Source organism: Cucurbita pepo, chromosome 7, assembly GCF_057944985.1.
Source record: "Cucurbita pepo subsp. pepo isolate OVF chromosome 7, ASM5794498v1, whole genome shotgun sequence".
Taxonomy (NCBI): Eukaryota; Viridiplantae; Streptophyta; class Magnoliopsida; order Cucurbitales; family Cucurbitaceae; genus Cucurbita; species Cucurbita pepo.
Window position 1 is genome coordinate 10589736 of NC_141804.1, and position 18975 is coordinate 10608710.

Sequence of the window (18975 nt, forward strand, 5' to 3'; positions counted from 1 at the left end):
GCTTCTTGCTATTCAATTTGTTCTGCTCGAACCATTCGATTTTTCGAGGTCGATATTACTCGACACCCAACTTTGGTTCTTGTGTGCTGACATCATTTACTTAGCTATGTTCGACGATTTCTCGGGTTTTTTGTCTTTTGTTGTAGGAGATTCTACTGTTGCAGACAAGCATGGATTTGCTGTTTGGTTAGTCATTCCAACTGTTACAAGTTATGCTTACTTGTTTAGTGTATTTGAGTTTGGCACCAATGCTTAGCTTTAGCTTTAGAGTCATGAAAGGGCCTGTAAACTGTTGTTGTGAGATCCCACGTCGGTTGAGGAGGTGAACGAAGCATTCTTTAATAAGGGTGTGGAAACCTCTCCCTAACAGACGCGTTTTAAAACCTTGAGGGGAAACCCGAATCCCCTCAAGGGAAAGCCCAAGGAGGACAATATCTGCTAGCGGTTGGTTTAGGTTGTTACAAATGGTATCAGAGGCAGACACCGAATGGTGTGCAAGCGAGGACGCTAGGCCCCTAAAGCGGTGGATTGTGAGATCCTACATCGGTTGGAGAGGAAAACAAAGCATTTCTTATAAGGTGTGAAAATCTCTCCCTAGTGGACGCATTCTAAAAACCTTGAGGGGAAGCCCGGAAGGGAAAGCCCAAAAAGGACAACATCTGCTAGCGGTGGGTTTGGGCTGTTACAAATGGTATCAGAGCTAGACACCAGACTATATGCCAGCGAGGACGTTGGGCCCCCAATGGGGTGGATTGTGAGATCCCACATCGGTTGGAGAGGGGAATAAACATTCCTTATAATGTGTGGAAACCTCTCCCTAGTAGACGCGTTTTAAAAACCTTGAAGGGAAGCTCAAAAAGGAAAGTCCAAAGAAGACAATATCTACTAGCGATGAGTTTGGGCTGTTACAAATGGTATTAGAGCTAGACACGAGGCAGTGTACCAACGAGGATGCTGAGCGGTTGGAAAGGGAAACAAAACATTTCTTATAAGGTGTGGAAACCTCTCCCTAGATCAGTAGAGCTCTAGATTCTAGGCGTGCTTAATCTTCCCACCTTAGTACTCGTCGTCACTTGAATATAACTCAACTAGTTAAGACATATACCATTGACGAAGAACTCGAGAGTTCAAACTCTCCCACCCCACGTGTTGAACTCTAAATGCAAAAAGAAAAAGGTTTTGCTTTTGTTTTTTCTCATTAAGCATACATTGCAGGCTTCCTTCCAGAATGACGAACCCGACCTTGTCTGCTCGTGATTGTTCTTTTCAGCTGCCAGTTTGCTGTTCGTGTTTTAAGCTCATCGACCGAAGTTTACATGTCGCTCGCTACGTACTCGTGAAGTTCATCCTTCTTGCAAGTATTTATAACTTAGTAGTACTCCTTGTAAAGATTAAAAGCATCCTCTCAAGCTGCTCTAAGTTTTGAAAGTTTAATATTCGAGTCGGGTTTCTCGTTCGATCCGAACGGGGTCGGGTTTGAATATGGTTGCTATGGGGGTGAACGAGGAAGTTTGAGCTTAACAATAAGGTCAATGGTAGATGATGAAGCATTCCATTGCTACAATACTTTGAAAGGTTAACCATTCATGGCAGAGAAGGCCTCATCTTTTCAATTCTGCTGAACATTACTGATATTACCATGAAAAGGAGTCCAATTTGAAAGTCGGGTCGATAATGTATCTCTTGTGATTCATTGTTCGAATACGACAATTTATCAAAATTTGTTTGTTGGGTCAACGTTCATATGAGCCGACAACCCAAACCATTAAAGTTGGGTTGGGTCAACCTCTTTCAGTTCGGTTTGGGTTGGGTTGGGTTGAATTTTGAGAGAAACGAAAATTTGGGTTGGTTTGCATCTTGACATTCTTTTGGCTGTGTTAACCCAACCAACCCGAAAATAGGGGTATAATCCAACTCGCCCTATTTTAAAGATTATTACTAAAAATTAAGAATATTTATAACATTTTTCAGCTAGGCTGATAATTCTATTCAAATTACTTGGTTCACCAACTTAACCAATTTGAAATTTCGGGTTAATTCAAAAGATTTTTCATCGAGCACAACTCTCATTAATCTGATCAACTTGGTTTAATCGATGTAACGCCCCAAGCCCAAGCCCACCGCTAACAGATATTGTCCTCTTTGAGCTTTTCTTTTCGGGCTTCCATCAAAGATTTAAAACGCGTCTGCTAGGGACCGCTAATAGTGTTCTTTTTGGGCTTCCCTCAAGGATTTAAAATGCATAAACTCAAAACAACTTGGTTCAATTGATGTAACGCCCCAAGCCCAAGCCCAAGCCCAACGCGGGCTTACCCTCAAGGATTTAAAACGCGTCTGCTAGGGAACGGTTTCCCACGCCCTTATAAAATAATGTTTTGTCACAATCCACCCCCTTCAGGGCCCAACGTTCTTGCTGGCACTCATTCCTTTCTCCAATTGATGTGGCCCCTCGTCAAATCCACCTCTTTGGGCCCACTCATTCCTTTCTCCAATTGATGTGGCCCCCCCCCCCCCCCCCCCCCCCCCCCCGTCAAATCCACCCCTTTGGGGCCAACATCCTTAATGGCACACCGCCTCATGTCTACTTCCTTCGGGGAACAGCCTCTTCGCTGACACATCGCTCGATGTCTGGTTCTGATACCATTTATAATGCTCCAAGCCCAAGCTCAACGCTAGCAAATATTGTCCTCTTTGAACTCTCCCTTTCGGGCTTCCCTCAAAAATTTAAAATGCATATGCTAGGACCCTTATAAATGATATATGATTCTCCTCCCCGACCAATGTGGGATTGTAGGATGTCACAATCAATTCTTCGGCTTCGACTTGAATTTATTAATTATATATATCCATTCTCTATAAAATTTGTTCATATCATGCCTTTCTCAATATTTCTATCAACAAGGTTGAATTTGAATATTTCTGAAAACATCCATGAAAAAGAAGATAAAAAGAAACAGAAAAATCCTTGCTTGAGTTCCTTAGCCATGGATTTTTTAGTGGGCACCAACAAGGAGAAAGATCTTAGTTTGGATGAGCAAATCCTAATTGATTTGATCAGACCCATAAAATGGAAAAATCCGCCCCATTTGATTGGATGAGACCCACAAATCCAAAATCAAAATCCAAATTCCAAAACCCAAAACCAAACAGATCCGACCCATTTTCCATTTTGGCGATCCAAGTCAAATTCCCTCTCTCTCTTCCCTCCATTGCACCCAGTAGATCCAATCAGCCGGCCGGCGAGGGAACTGGGCCGACAACGTCTGTACTTAACTGCAAATTCTTTGTAATTCTCGATCCGATTTTCTCGGCCACTCTCTGAATTTCGCGAAGATGGTGAGTAAAGCAGAGGAGGCCGAGTTGAATAGACTCGAGACTCAGGTCGATAATGGAGGCGGAGGTGCTTGGGAGTATCTTTGCCTTGTCAGGAAGCTCAAGGTTCGCCGTTCTGATAAGGTCTTAAATCATGGATTATCGATCTTGAATGATTCCCGGAAGCGATCCGGTCTCGGCCACGAGGGTGAGTTTTAGCCTGTTTGTTGATTCTTCGTTCTGGATTTGAAGATATGATCTCTTCTAGATTCATTTGTTTTGTAATGCTTGGATTTTGGAGAAATCAATTCGGTTTGGATCATTGTCATTTAGATTCAAGTTAATTGAGGTTTCTTTGTTTATTCCAATTTGAATTCAGTGGTGGAGCTTTGTGCATCATGCTCTGTGATTTCGTTTTGGTTTCCTGTATTCTGGTTCCTGCTGAATTTGTAGATTATGATGTGAAAAATTGCAGCTCAAATGATGATAGCTTTAAGAACAGGAGCTTAAATAGTTGGATGGACTAACAGTGGTTTCATTGTCGAATGGTTCATTAGGAGAAACCTTGAATATGAGTTTTTCTTCGTTAACTGTGTGCTAACCTAGATCCCACAAAGGGTGTTGGTTGATTAAGATAGCAGGATGGAGGTCATGGAAGTCGAAATCCGCTAAGGAGTGTGTAACAACTCACTTGCCGAATCAACTAGCCCCGAAAACGGATAGCGCTGAAGTGTGCGACCTATACCCGGCCGTCGGGGCAAGTGCTAGGCCTCGATGAGTAGGAGGGCGCGGTGGTCGCTGCAAAATCTTGGGCTGAGCGGCCATCGGTGCAGATTTTGGTGGTAGTAGCAAATATTCAAATGAGAACTTTGAAGGCCGAAGAGGGGAAAGGTTCCATGTGAACGGCACTTGCACATGGGTTAGTGGCTCGGAAAGCACCTAAAAAATCACCCCATTCATCCAAAAGAGAAGGGGCCTATGTATTTGCATGAACCCTGTAGATTTGACTCTATCTACACTTGGAGCCAATCCCCTATCGGTCCTACCACCATGCCGCAAAACGGGAGATCATGTGGAACCTTTTCTTTCTGGCGTAACTGCGGTGAAACATAACAAACTCCTTCGATGTTCAGCTTACTTTTTCGATTAGGAACTCTTAGTCAAGATCGATTTTGTGTTCGGGGGAAAGAGAAAACGAGGGGAGCCACTAAGCTTGTCCTTGTTTGGTCACAAGGATAATGGTTCTTTTGAATATATGGATTAAAATTCTTCTTTACTCTCTTTTCTTTTTGTTATTGTTGACTTGTTGTGTAGTATAATAGAAGATTTATCATTAGAAATCTTCCATCCTTATGACTCGAAATTTTAGTGAAAATTTCTTCCTGATTATGATCTGTTGGTTGGTGTAGAATGGACCCTGTATGAACAGGTAGCTATTGCAGCACTGGACTGCCAAGCTATAGACGTTGCAAAGGTGCAATTTACGCTTCGTTAGTTAACTACTCGAATTACAGATTTGTTTAGCAAATTTTAATCTGTCATTTATTGACTTTTGGTTTTGAGAATTTTATGCTTTGGACTGATGAACGCCTTACACTCTGCAATATTTTGTAGGATTGCATAAAGGTTCTTCAGAAGAAGTTTCCACAGAGTAAAAGAGTTGGTATGTTAAAAATAATTTTATAGTATTCTGATACGGTATTCTTGTTCGATTTTGTAACTGAGGTTGACCCTATGTTTCATGTTCGTATCTGATAATTCTTTTTTATGGGAAACAATGAAAACAAATAAAGATTAAAAGAGGAACCCTTAGGGATGAGGAATCTCTCAGCCTGAAATGGAGGATCAAAAAATAAAAGGTGTCCAATCTCGATTGATGAAAATAGTCTGCTGTTTAGAAAACCGTACACTTTCACAAAAAAAAAAAAAAAAAAAAGCTCGAGGGAGCGTTATCTGAAAATAGTCTGTTGTTTCTTTCTTTCCATAAGCCCGAAAAGAGCTCTGCAGGCATTCAACCACAAAATCTTAGTTTTCTCTTTAAGCCACCAGATGGAGAGGCTTATGAAGGCCATCATGGGAACTCCAAGCCAATCTGAATGCACTCGGGATGGAACGCCAACCCTTATAAGCAAAGGGAATTGAGCTTCTGGCCATGGATTGAAAACCACTTGAGTGGCCTGGCCTGGCCTACCCACCTTTGATAAATATGGCAAACTAGTTGGCCTGGCCACTGTGGATAGAATTTCTGTTTATTGTTGATCAGCTACTTGAATGTTGTTGATCTAATGGATCATAGGACTGCCTTGTCACAGGGAGGCTAGAGGCTATGCTGCTTGAAGCAAAGGGACTTTGGTCCGAGGCAGAAAAAGCTTACACCAGCCTTTTGGAGGAAAACCCGTTTGATCAAGTAACTATTTTGACCGTTCTTCGTGAAGCAATTTATATGTATGTTTTTATTTTTACCATGCAATGTGGATTTAATGGCAGGTAGTACAGAAAAGGAGGGTTGCTCTGGAGAAAGCACAAGGCAACACTGCTGGGGCTATCGAACGCCTCAACAAATATCTTGAAACGTGAGCGGAATTTTTGCATACCTCTTATTCGAAAAGCTTTAAAAGGAGTCTTTCAGATTTCTTTTTACTACCTTACATAAGTCATGGCTGGATTTTTTCTTCCTTTATCATAGATTTATGGCTGATCATGATGCCTGGAGAGAACTAGCTGAATTATATATTTCTCTCAAAATGTAAGCAATTTCCCGTTCGAGTTTATTTCTATCGATTAGTACTGACCGAATCGGTCTATTGTGTTCCCAATTGAGAGACTTGTATTTTGTATCTGTGTCTTAGGTACAAGCAAGCAGTTTTTTGCTATGAGGAGCTGATATTATCTCAGCCCACAGTTCCTCTGCATCACTTGGCTTATGCAGATGTAAGTGGCTCTTCGTTCCCGATCACTCGTATCATCCGCTTCGTTAATTTTAATGTTCTAGGGAAGTTTATTGGGGGAAAGCATGTCATAGGAGATAGTTCTTCTTGTGAAGGGCGTATAACGTTTGCACATTCTTTGTTCATCGTTCATAAATTTGACCGAGCTTCATGTCGGTGCTGGCTGCACGGGTCCTTTATTAGATCACATTGATTGTCTAATGATTCATTTCTCCTGCAATCTTATAAAATATGAGGTAGGAAGGTCGATAGCAGAATGTTTTGAGTTGAGTAGTCCTACAAAGACGTGTGAGATTGCGTTAGAGTTAAGGCCTCGCTTTCTGTAATAATTAGCGTGACTAGATTCTTCTGGGCTGGAGTGACTTTCTTGAGTGGATTCCCTTTGTAGGGCTATTGATTTTGTATTGCCCTTGTATATTCATTCATTGAAAGCTTGGTTTCTTTCTTAAAAAGACTCTAATGGAAAGCATTAGAGGTCCATCGCCAAGAGAGCTAGCTTCCGGTTCACCGGATTCCCTATACCGAGCCTGTTTCTCACGTCTTGGGGCACTTAGATAGCATTTTAAACAAACAAATAAGATATATAGAATTCCTACTAAAGACTGATTGTGTCCACCGCTAGCAGATATTGTCCTCTTTGTGCTTTTCTTTTCGATTTTCCCTTAAGGTTTTTAAAATGCGTCTGCTAGGGAGAAGTTTTCACACCCTTATAAATAATGTTTCGTTCTCCTCCCCAACTGATGTGAGATGTCACAATCCACCCCCTTCAGGGCTCAGTTTCCTCGTTGACACTTGTTCTCTTCTCCAATCGATGTGGGATCCCCCCAATCCACTCCCTTTTGGGCCCAGCGTCCTTACTAACACATCGCCTTCTATCCACCCCCTTTGAGGCTCAGCCTCCTCACTGGCACATTACTCGGTGTCTGGCTCTGATACCATTTGTAACGGTCCAAGCCCATCGCTGGCAGATATTGTCCTCTTTGGGCTTTCCTTTTCGGGCTTCCCTTCAAGGTTTTTGAAACGCGCCTGCTAGGGAGAGATTTTCACACTCTTATAAAGAATGTTTCGTTCTCCTCCCCAACTGATGTGAGATCTCACAGATTGGATTATAGTTACCAAACCTTCCACTACTAGAGAAGAATGTTCCTTCCAAGCCGTTCCACAAGATCCCAGATAGAACGAGACCTAGGATTTTGACCCAACTGAAGTCATAAACAAGTCATCTAATGATTGACTTGAGACGGGGCTGGGGTCGGGAAAGTTGTGTTTTTGTATATTTCTCTTTGAGCGTTTTACACCCAAGATAACAGCTGAAAAGTACCCACATTTCTAAATACAGGTACTTTACACACTAGGCGGCCTAGAAAACCTTCAGACAGCAAAGAAATACTATGCATCTACTATAGACTTGACTGGAGGCAAAAATACGAGAGCCCTGTTCGGCATTTGCTTGGTAAGCTCTCTCTGCCAATCTTCTGCGCACAGCAATTGTTATACTCATTATAACCATGCGTTTGATACCCCTTACTGTCATGGAATATCTCCTTCATTTTTGGCTAATAACTCGAGCTTTATGTTTCCTCTGTGTGTTCTTTGTACCTCTATGATATGACTTCGTCAGCTTTTGTCCCAAAACGAAAGTTAAATTATCATTATAGTCTCTGAACTTCGAGTAACAGCTCAAGCCCACCGCTACTAGATATTATCCTCTTTGAGCTTTCTATTTTGAAAACACGTCTGCTAGAGAGAGGTTTTCACACCCTTATAAAGAATGTTTCGTTCTCCTCCCCAATCGATGTGGGATCTCACCGTTAAGGTGGGGAAATGAGATCCCACATCGATTGCAGAGGAGAACGAAACATTCTTTATAAAAGTGTGGGAACCTCTCTCTAGTAGACGTGTTTTAAGAACCTCGAGAGGAAAGCTCAAAGAGGACAATATCTGCTAGCGCGGTGGGCTTGGGCTTGGGCTGTTACATCCTTGTTCCTTCTTTAATGTGTTTTATGTTGATTTGGTATCTGGTAAAATAGTAACAAATCCTGACATGGCACCATGTAGAAGTTGACTCGTTACCACATCAACTTCTTATACGCACGAGACTATATGACATAGTCTCGAGGTCTATTTCCACATGGTGCCATGTCAGAACCGAAACGAACTAAAGTAGCGACGATCAAAGCGTTTAATAAAGTCTAAAGTATGCAGACCAGAAGTATAATTCCTCACAAACTTAAAACAAAAGCAACAACTCACCTAGAATTCCTCGCATTCCCGTCGTTTTTCGAGCTAATTTTTGTCCTTTTCTTTCGTTAAACAGTGTACTTCTGCCATTGCACAACTGAGTAGAGGCCGAAACAAGGAAGACAAGGAGGGTCCAGAGCTGCAGTCTTTAGCAGCAACAGCCTTGGAAAAAGATTACAAGCAAAGAGCTCCACAGAAGCTTTCTCTGCTTTCTTCTGTATTGAAGAGCTTGAAAGTGTCTCCATAACTTTTCCTCCTTTGAACTGTACGTCTCTCTTTCTCTCTCTAGGATTAAGTGTTTAGCAACTGGTAGTTGATATCAATTCATTTCCTTGTGATTTTTCCCTATGAAAGTTCTTCTGTTTCCATAAACTCCTAAGTATGGGAAGTGATGTATTTTTAAGCCTAATTTAATGATGGCCCAGCTACAATAGATAGATATAAGAGATCTTCATGTTCTTCTTTCACTATGATTGATTCTTATGCTTCCAATATTGGGTTCAAACTGGTCGTCAAATGAAGAATTTGACAAAAGCCGAGCCTCCCGTGGAGGCAAGTGAAGTTGGTGAGCTGTATGTTAGGTGTCACAGTCATATTCGTCTAGAGTGTGTTGCCTATGACCGCATGCTCATGCTAAGCCAAACCCTTTTTCTTTCGATGTTGTAATGCTTTCCTTTTGTATTTTAGGAAGTATGACTCGGAAAAATCATGTATAGGTCTGTCAAACATGAAATGCCTCAAAATGTACTAGGGGATATGACAAGTTGTCAACTTATTCCTGCCTCAAAATTTATTGCCAGACATGAAATGCCTCAAAATGTACTCGAGGATATGGCTAGTTGTCAACTTAATGCCTCAAAATGGACTAGGGGATATGACTAGTTGTCAATTTATTCTTGCCTCAAAATGTACCCGCGGATATGACTAGTTGTCAACTTATTCCTGTCTCATCAAAATGTACTAGGGGATATGACAAGTTGTCAACTTATTCCTGCCTCAAAATGTATTGTCAGACATGAAATGCCTCAAAATGTACTCGAGTATATGACTAGTTGTCAACTTAATGCCTCAAAATGGACTAGGGGATTGACTAGTTGTCAACTTATTCCTGCCTCAAAATGTACCCGGGAATATGACTAGTTGTCAACTTATTCCTGTCTCATCAAAATGTACCAGGGGATATGACTAGTTGTCAACTTATTCCTGCCTCAAAATATAGTAGAGTGGATATGACTAGTTGTCAACTTCTTCCTACCTGATAGTTATTTGCAGTAAGCCATTGTTGTTGCCTTTTGCTTACATACCCATATAACACCCAATTTCTCAAATCTTGCTTCCCCTGTTTTCTTAAACTTTCTTCTTGAACAAGGGCTAGAGGCTCGAGCATATGTCGTTTGGCTGTAGGCGACACAAGAATGAATAGGCTTACTCACTTGTTAGAGGGAAGTAAGTGCTGCACAATCGCAAGTCCATTGCCATCAAAGTGCGATTATGACACTAGGTAGCTATCTCAAATAGTTTAGAAATCTTTGATCATTTTCGGTAACCTGGTCGATCTACATGACTCAGCTATTAGTTAGTACCCGACACAAGTTTGAGAGGCACATGCCACCTTTTATTTTGTTATTTAGTACTATAAATATGCTATAATAGTGTTATTATTTTGCCATTTTTGGGATAAAATTATAAATATGATTATTTTTTTTTGGATATTATGGTGTTAATTTGGGATAAATGAAAGCATATTATTTAGAAAAGAAAGGCAGTTGGTAAGGAAAATGACAAATTATCTTTTTAGTTGTTTAATATTTTTCTTTTAATTCTATTTTCTTTTTCTCTATTTCAATAATTGGCATTTTAATTCTTTATTTACTAAAATATAATTTAGATTGATATTATCCATTAATTTTCCACGATATTAAATCCCAAATATTTTTTCTAATTTAGTTAACAATTAAATATTAATTTACTCAAAAGGTTGATAATTATTTAATTTTTAATTTTTTAAAAATTAAAACTTCTAATAAACCGAGACTCTCACTAAAAAAAGAGGAAGATTAGACATACCATCTCGATTCCTCTTCTGAAAAGCACAAAAAGAAAGAGAAGGCATCTGAGACGTAGCATGTCTGCGAGGGACGTTCCCGATCAATTCAGCCTCAGAAGATTCGTCAAAGCAAGCCATTATGCATAAACATATTATCATAGCATCAAGTAGTAAACTAAACATTTGACACTAGAGGTTCGACCATACATGCAAACACAACCTTTGCACACCTTCGTTACCTTTTGGGAGGCCTACGCCCCATAGAAACTGTCTACCTGAGACTGTCCCTTGGCCCGTAGGTCCTGACACAAGGTTAGAGTTCTAGCTCTTCCAAAGTGGTATCTCACTGATGGCTCGGGCCCCCTCGGAAGGGGGCCTTCTTCGCCCTCCACCTAAGCTGCACAGGAAAGACCTAAAGTCAATCCCAAGGAACAGTGAAGCTTCATAGGGTCTTTCTATCCAGGTGCAAATAGTCCGCATCTTCACAGGCATGTCTATTTCACCGAGCCTCTCTCCGTGACAGTGCCCAGATCGTTACGCCTTTCGTGCGGGTCAGAACTTACCCAACAAGGAATTTCGCTACCTTAGGACCGTTATAGTTACGGCCGCCGTTCACCGGGGCTTCGGTTGCCGGCTCCCCGAGTTTTCTTACACAAAACTAGACTTGACAAGATTAAAATCACGTTCGGTAGGATTTGAACCAATGACATCAAATTTTGGAGATCAAACTCAACTAAGAGCGTTTTCTTATTATATTTTCAAAACCCGAGTTAGGTTGTTCGTCACAATATATTTTAAATTGGTTCATACGGGACCTTAATTTCACGTTTTTCAATCAATTAGATATCATATCTCGATTATATTTATTAAATCCACAAAAACTTTATGGTATCATTTTTAAATTATTGTCACTTCTCAATAAATGACAAAGTGTTAAGTCTATTTTAATTAAAGCATACCAAACGCTTTATTAACATAATAAAATATTTAAAAGAAATTAATGGTTATAAATAATTAGGCTAAAAAAATGAGTTAAAAAGGGACAAAATTGGGGCGAGATTTATGTAATTAAAAATACCCAAAATAATCATTACAATTTCCTTCTAAACCCTTGAGTTTAGGTCATGATATCACCAACGTGTGGGACAAATTAGTCAATGGTTATTTTTATTTTTATTTTTGTATTTATAAAATGTATTTAATTTAATTAATTTAATTAAAAACTAGTTTCGTTCATGAACCAACTCAACCTACGAAAGTTTTCATGTATTCGAACACGGCCCAACCCAAATAGATTAATAATCCAACTCAAATCACACTTATTGGGTTGGGTCGGGTCGATTAAGTTTTTTGAATCATTGTGTAACAATCCAAATCTACCACTAGTCGATATTGTTCTCTTTGGGCTTTCCCTTCTGGGCGTTGGGCTACGAAAGGAGGTGGACATCAGGGGTGTGCCAACGAGAATGATGGCCTTGAAAGGGGAGGATGCTGGGTTCTTAAGGGGGTGGATTGTGAGATCCCACATCGGTTGACATCAGGGGTGTGCCAACGAGGACGCTGGCCCTGAAAGGAGAGAATGCTGGGCGGTTCTTAAGGGGGTGGATTGTGAGATCCCACGTCGGTTGGCATCAGGGGTGTGCCAACAAGGACGCTGGCCCTGAAAGGGGAGGATGCTGGCCAAGATGCTGGGTTCTTAAGGGGGTGGATTGTGAGATCCCATGTCGGTTGGCATCAGGGGTGTGCCAACGAGGACGCTGGCCCTGAAAGGAGAGAATGCTGGCCAAGATGCTGGGTTCTTAAGGGGGTGGATTGTGAGATCCCACATCGGTTGGCATCAAGGGTGTGCCAACAAGGACGCTGGCCCTGAAAGGAGAGAATGCTGGCTAAGATGCTGGGTTCTTAAGGGGGTGGATTGTGAGATCCCACGTCGGTTGGTATCAGGGGTGTGCCAATGAGGACGCTGGCCAAGGAGAGAATGTTGGCCAAGATGCTGGGTTCTTAAGGGGGTGGATTGTGAGATCCCACGTCGGTTGGTATCAGGGGTGTGCCAACGAGGACACTGGCCAAGGAGAGAATGCTGGCCAAGATGCTGGGTTCTTAAGGGGGTGGATTGTGAGATCCCACGTCGGTTGGCATCAGGGGTGTGCCAACGAGGACGCTGGCCCTGAAAGGGGAAGATGCTGGCCAGGACGCTGGGTTCTTAAGGGGGTGGACTGTGAGATCCCACGTCGGTTGAAGAGGGGAATGAAACATTCCTTAAAGGGGGTGTGGAAATCTCTCCCTAACAAACGCGTTTTAAAAGCTTAGAGTGGAAGTCCGAAGGGAAAGCGTAAGAAAGACAATATCTGCTAGCGGTGGACTTGAGTTACCTCGAGTCTTTTGAACACTGCTATTTTTTTTTTCCGGGTCAAATCTCGAAGGGTTATTAGTGCCGAGCATGAATGAAAGACTTTCTCCAAAATTGTTTTTTGGAGCAAGAAAATTGTGTATGTCAAAGTAAGAGAGAGAAACAACAGGCTGTCTCTTTTGTCATGGAACCCATGAAAACAAACTTATCAACTTCAAATGCTACACTACACATTAGGGCAAACCATTAATGTTCCCTTTCCACAATAATTCAACAAATATATACGTACCCGTTAATTTATACTTTTTTTAGTTCAACAACGGGTTTTGCAACTTCTTTTTAGCTCGAGAACGGGTTTTGCAACTTCTTTCTTTAGTTTATCGACAGGTAGTGTGCGGGAAATTCAAACATCTAGCCTCTCGAGGGATATATCGTTTACCAGTTGAGTTATGTTGAAGTTATCTTTTCGGTGACCTCCTAAGAATTTTCATGAGATGCATGTGAGTGAAGACTCGTGTTTGTCTGTGGGGATAGTCTTCACTCTTAAAAGTGAGTAGTGGGTAACATGACTATGTCACAGGGAATGCACGAGAATGTCGGAGCTATCAAGTGCTGAATTTAGATTTCCAATCCTGATCCGAACCTTGGACATGGGTCGTTACAAATTTACCTAGATTTTTGGGTAAGTTGTCTCACCGATATGATAAAGTAAGTAAAAATTAAAAAATCGAACAAAAATTATTCAAATTAGGTTAAATCTATTTCATTGAACTGATTCTCGGTGAATTTAAAGGGTCTTCATAGATCCGTTTGATTTTTCAAAAAATTGGTTTTAGCACTGAATGAAACTACTTACGATCCAAAAATCGAATCAACCCACTTGTTGTATCTATGGTAAGAACCGAACCGACCCACTTATATCCATAACCGAGAGACATAGGTTTGTTTGTCCATCTATCGAACTCTTGTTTTGATTTGACATGTGATATGTTATGACTAAAATTTGAATGCAAACAATCAAATGGAAACAAATTCTATTATTTAGAGAATGATAGGCATAAGTTTCTCACATTTTGAATGCATTGAATGCACCAAATAATTTTTCTTTCCCATCTTACACTAAAACAACCAAATTTGTCCCATCAATAGTATCAACGAGTGCTCGGAGTAGATATAAGTTTACGATCAAATTTCTCGACTGAAAGCTAGCTGTACACAATCAATGATTTTACTCTATCTTTGAACTCGTATTTTGTTTTTTACCTTTCAGATCCCAAATCAGTTAGAGAGAGAAACGAAACATTCCTTATAAGCGTGTGAAAACTTTTTCTTAACAGACGCATTTTAAAACTGTGAGGCTGACGATGATACGTAATGGGCAAAAGCAGACAATATTTACTAGCGGTGGGGTTGAGCTGTTACAAATGGTATCAGAGCCAGACACCAGACATTAGCCCCCAAGAGGGTGGATTGTGGGATCTCACGTCAGTTGGAGAGAGAAACGAAACATTCATTATAAGGGTGTGGAAACACTTTCCTAACGGACCGTGAGATTGGTGATGGATATGTAATGGGCCAAAGCAGACGTGAAAAACCTCTCCCTAACTGACCATGAGGCTGACGCAAACTTTGCCTAAACCCGAATTGGCGGGCAAAGAAGAGTGCAGATTAGGCTTTCCGTACGGAACATCGCCCCTTTCAAGCACCAGAATCCGCTCCCGAGTTCTACTGAAATATGAATTCCGTTTGGGGAAGGCTTGCATCAAGCTCCATAGTCAACCTTCGTAGATACATAACGGGTCAAATGGGATACAGAAACCTCTCCCTAACAAACCATGAGACTGACGACGGATACATAACGTGTCAAATGGGACATGAAAATCTCTCCCTAACAAACCGTAAGACTGATAGTAGATACGTAACGGGTCAAAGTTGACAATATCGAGTTTGCAAATGCTGACGGTGGTAGAAAAGTGAATAATGCAATCCAGGGAAGGAACAGCATATCTCAATCACCAAACATATCTGTTTCAGAGGGACCCACTCAGCCAAAGAGCTAGACGAAATACATCGAAGCGCAAGCAGGTCGTTTTTTGTCTTCTAAAGGATAATAATATTATTATTTTTATTTTTATTTTTATTTTTACATTATTATTTTATTACTTAAATAAAAATAAATTAATTAATTAAAGCGTCAGAGATATTAAGCCGCGTGACTTAAGCCGGTTGACTGCAGATCGAAGAAGAGGTGGGCCCCACTCCTCGTATGTGGTCGGCTTTCCCAATAAAATTATTTTATTTTATTTTTTAATTATTTTAGATTTAAATCTTATATCAAATTTATTAAATAATTTAAAAAAATATAAAGAAATTAAAAATTTTAAAAAATTTAAAAAATAATTAAATTAAATAATCATTTGGATAATATATATATATATATATATATATATATATATATATATATATATATATACTGGTGCTTGTCATAGATCCCAATAGTTTTTATAATTGTGCGTGCCATGCTCACTTGAATTTTGTGGATTTAAAATTAATTTTATTTATAGTATATGGTATAATTAAATATAAAATAATAACGTAATATATATATATATTTTTTATGGGTGTACTTTTCTTGTAATTATTTATTTATTTTAATTGAATTAGGTATATTTTTATTAAGAGTCGACGAATTCTTAGGGTTTCATCGACCCTTTTTCGAATTAAGTTAAAAGGAATCAACTCGGGTTGCATTAGGATTGCTTCATGAGGCTGATCGTAGGGTCTGCTTTGACCTCGTGTCGAGGTTGACTATGTGGGTTTAGGCTTTGACCCAGACTCGTCCCTTCTCGTTTGCTCGATGTGGGTCGGACCCTTTTGTTCTGTTTCGTACTACTTGGGTTTATTCTTATAGATTCGGTTTTACCACGTATATAATTAACCCGAATAAAATAGAGGTAAAAATGTAAAATATTAAAAAGAAAAAAAAAAAAAGAGAAAAGAGTGTGTGATGGAAATGGGAGGAGGAGATATTAAAGGAAATCTTGGACTGAACTATCACATGCAATGTTCCTATACATTTATTACTTCTATGTCTTTTTCTGCTTTTTATTTTATTTTTTATTTTATTTTTTAATCTCTATTTTCATTTTTTCTCCAACTAGAAATTGATTTATAATATATTCTTATTATTTTGGTAAAAATAGATTAAACCCGAGAGGCAACGATGGAGACGGAGAAACTCCATCGTTATAAAATTCGGGACCTAAATTCGTTTCACGATAGTTTGTATTTTTCAAAAAATATTAAATATTCTAATAAATCAAATAATATTTCATAAGAAAATAAATAATGTCAACATAATTTTAAAAAAAAATTGTATTTTATTATTAGATAGGCAGGTGGGGACGTTCCCTATCCCCATCCATGTTTAGCTAATAGAGAGAAATCTCTTCTAAACATCTCTAGATAGTTGGATCGTAATCAGTATACTCATACATTGACTGCGTTAGAGAACTCGAGCCTCTAACTCGATCAAGAACGCATTTTATGTTAGTTGAGTCATGTTCGTGGGAGTACAGATATCATATATGTGACCCGTGAAATTAAGAAACCTAGAGGCTATAGCCTATGATAAATAAATTCACGTACCCTAAGTGGAGAATCGACTATAAAAGTCAAATGATGTCTGAAAAAAACATCATTTATCTCAAAACCTTAAATGTTTTGTTTTAATGCTAGAATGGTTTTGTAATAATAATAAGTATTGAAATTCTTTCCCTTTATTCCATTTATCATCTTATACTTAATGACTAACAAAATAACATTTTATATCAACTAAAAAATGGAATAATGTTTTTAATGAAATTAAAATGGATAAAAAATAGTTAATTAAACATATATTCTATATATATATATATATAGTAGTAAATTGACGTTGTAACCGAGGTTAATTGACACGTGTATTGTGGTGAGATCCCATATCGGCAGGAGATAGGAACGAAACATTCTTAGAAACCTCTCTCTAGTAGATACGTTGTAAAATTGTGAGTTGACGACCATATATAACGAACCAAAGTAGACAATATTTGCTAACGATGGGCTTGGGCCGTTAGAAATGGTATCAGAGCCAGTCACCTGGCGATGTGTTAGCGAGGACGCTGCCCTCAAGGGGAGTGGGTTGTGAGATCTCGTATCGGTTGGAGAGAGGAACGAAGCCTTGTTTATAAGAGTGTGGAAACCTCTCCCTAGTAGACGTGTTTTAAAATTGAGGTTGACAATGATATATAACAAACCAAAACAGACAATATCTGCTAACGGTGGGATTGAGCCGTTACAAATGGTATCAGAGCCAGTCACCAGGCGATGTGCCAATAAGGACGCTGTCTCTAATAAGGGGAGTAGATTGTGAGATCTCGTATCGGTTGGAGAAGGGAACGAATCCTTCTCTACAAGGGTGTGGAAACCACTCCCTAGAAGACGCGTTTAAAAACCGTCAGGCTGATGACGATACGTAACGGGTCAAAGCGAACAATATCTATTAGCGGTGAGCTTGGGCTACGAAGGCTTCTTTACAAGGGTGTGGAAACCTCTCCATAGTAGACGTCTTTTAAAACCGTGAGACTAATGACGATACAAAATGGGTCAAAGCGTACAATATCTACTAGCGGTAGGCTTGAGCTGTTACACTTGCTCTCGCACAATCCTGTTTTCACTGTTTAAGCTACTCCATTTTGAAAGCTTGACCTATTCGGGAATTTCTCGATCTACACTTATTTCTAACTCCCCGAAACATTTCGTCACGTACTACGTCCTTCCTCGTATCTGGGTATCTGGATATCTATCGTTTGAGCCTCACCCTTACCAACACGATCAATAAATCCATATTTTTCAAAGCTTATTATCCACTATATCTAACTTTATAATATAAAAAAATATATCCATTAATTGTCACTCACAAATTTATCCTAAAGTTTTTGCTTTTTTTATTTGAAAATGTTTTGGAAAATGTGTTCAAAATATTTTAATGTTTTTTTATTTATACTTTGCTAATTATTCCCATCTTTTTCGTTGCTTTCATGATTCCCTACATAGATTATCAAATCAAAACTAAAAAACAAATTAAAAAAAAATAATTAATTGGAAAAAGAAAAGGGGAAATTACCCAAAAGGGTAATACAAAGAAGAGGGAAAAAAAAAAGAAAAAAAAAAAAGCTGACAAATTTACAGAAATGTCCCCCAAAGTATTCCATTGGTGCTCCCTGTTTTTTCTCATTATTTTCACTTTGACCCTTTGGTCTCTCCATGAAATCATCACTTTCTTTTGTTTCCGCCCCTCTCGGGGGTTAAATCCACCGTTAGCGCATATTGTTTTATCTGGCCTTTCTCTTTTGGGCATCCCTTCAAGTTTATTTCTATACCTTTGTAAACGATGCTTCGTTTTACTCTCTAACCGACGTGGGATTTCACAATCCACTCCATTTCGTGGCCCAGCGTCCTCACTAACACTCGTTCTCTTCTCCAATCGATGTGGGACCCCCAATCCACCCCCTTTGGACCCAAACGTCCTTATTAACACATCACCTCGTGTCCACCCCCTTTGGGGCTCAGCCTTCTCGCTAGCACACCGCCCCGTGTCTGGCTCTAATACCATTTGTAACGACCAAGACCCTCCGTTAGCAGATATTGTTCTCAGGGTTTTTAAAACGCGTATGCTAGGACGAGGATTCCACACCCTTATAAAAGATGCTTCGTTCTATTCCTCAACCGAGTTGGGATCTCACATCAGTTAAAGAGAAGAATGAAACATTGTTTCCCAGCATACCCATTTTAAAAACGTTGAGGGGAAGCTTAAAAGGGAAAGCCCAAAAAAGACAATACTACTAACAATGAGCTTGAACGGTTACATTAATGAGTTGAACTATGCTTAAGTTGATAAATGTGAGGTATTAAACACAAGCACGAGATAGGTGAGTGGAGTAGAAGCTCCTACTCGTCTTTTGTGTCTCCAAAATGGCCACTTTCATAGTCTCTTTCCACAAGTGTATTGATTGATTCATCCTCACCCCATGAGCTCTACC

General features: G+C 39.7%; 1 protein-coding gene across 1 annotated transcript; it reads left to right on the forward strand.

The window, feature by feature from the left end:
* Positions 1-3108: 3108 nt before the first annotated feature.
* On the forward strand, positions 3109-8968 carry LOC111799331 (uncharacterized). Its single transcript, XM_087125655.1, has 9 exons — positions 3109-3520; positions 4722-4786; positions 4927-4975; positions 5625-5719; positions 5800-5885; positions 5999-6058; positions 6162-6243; positions 7600-7713; positions 8578-8968. Exons 1-9 carry the CDS (start codon positions 3334-3336, stop codon positions 8746-8748), a joined length of 909 nt encoding a protein of 302 aa, XP_086981781.1. The 5' UTR covers positions 3109-3333; the 3' UTR covers positions 8749-8968.
* Positions 8969-18975: the final 10007 nt, after the last annotated feature.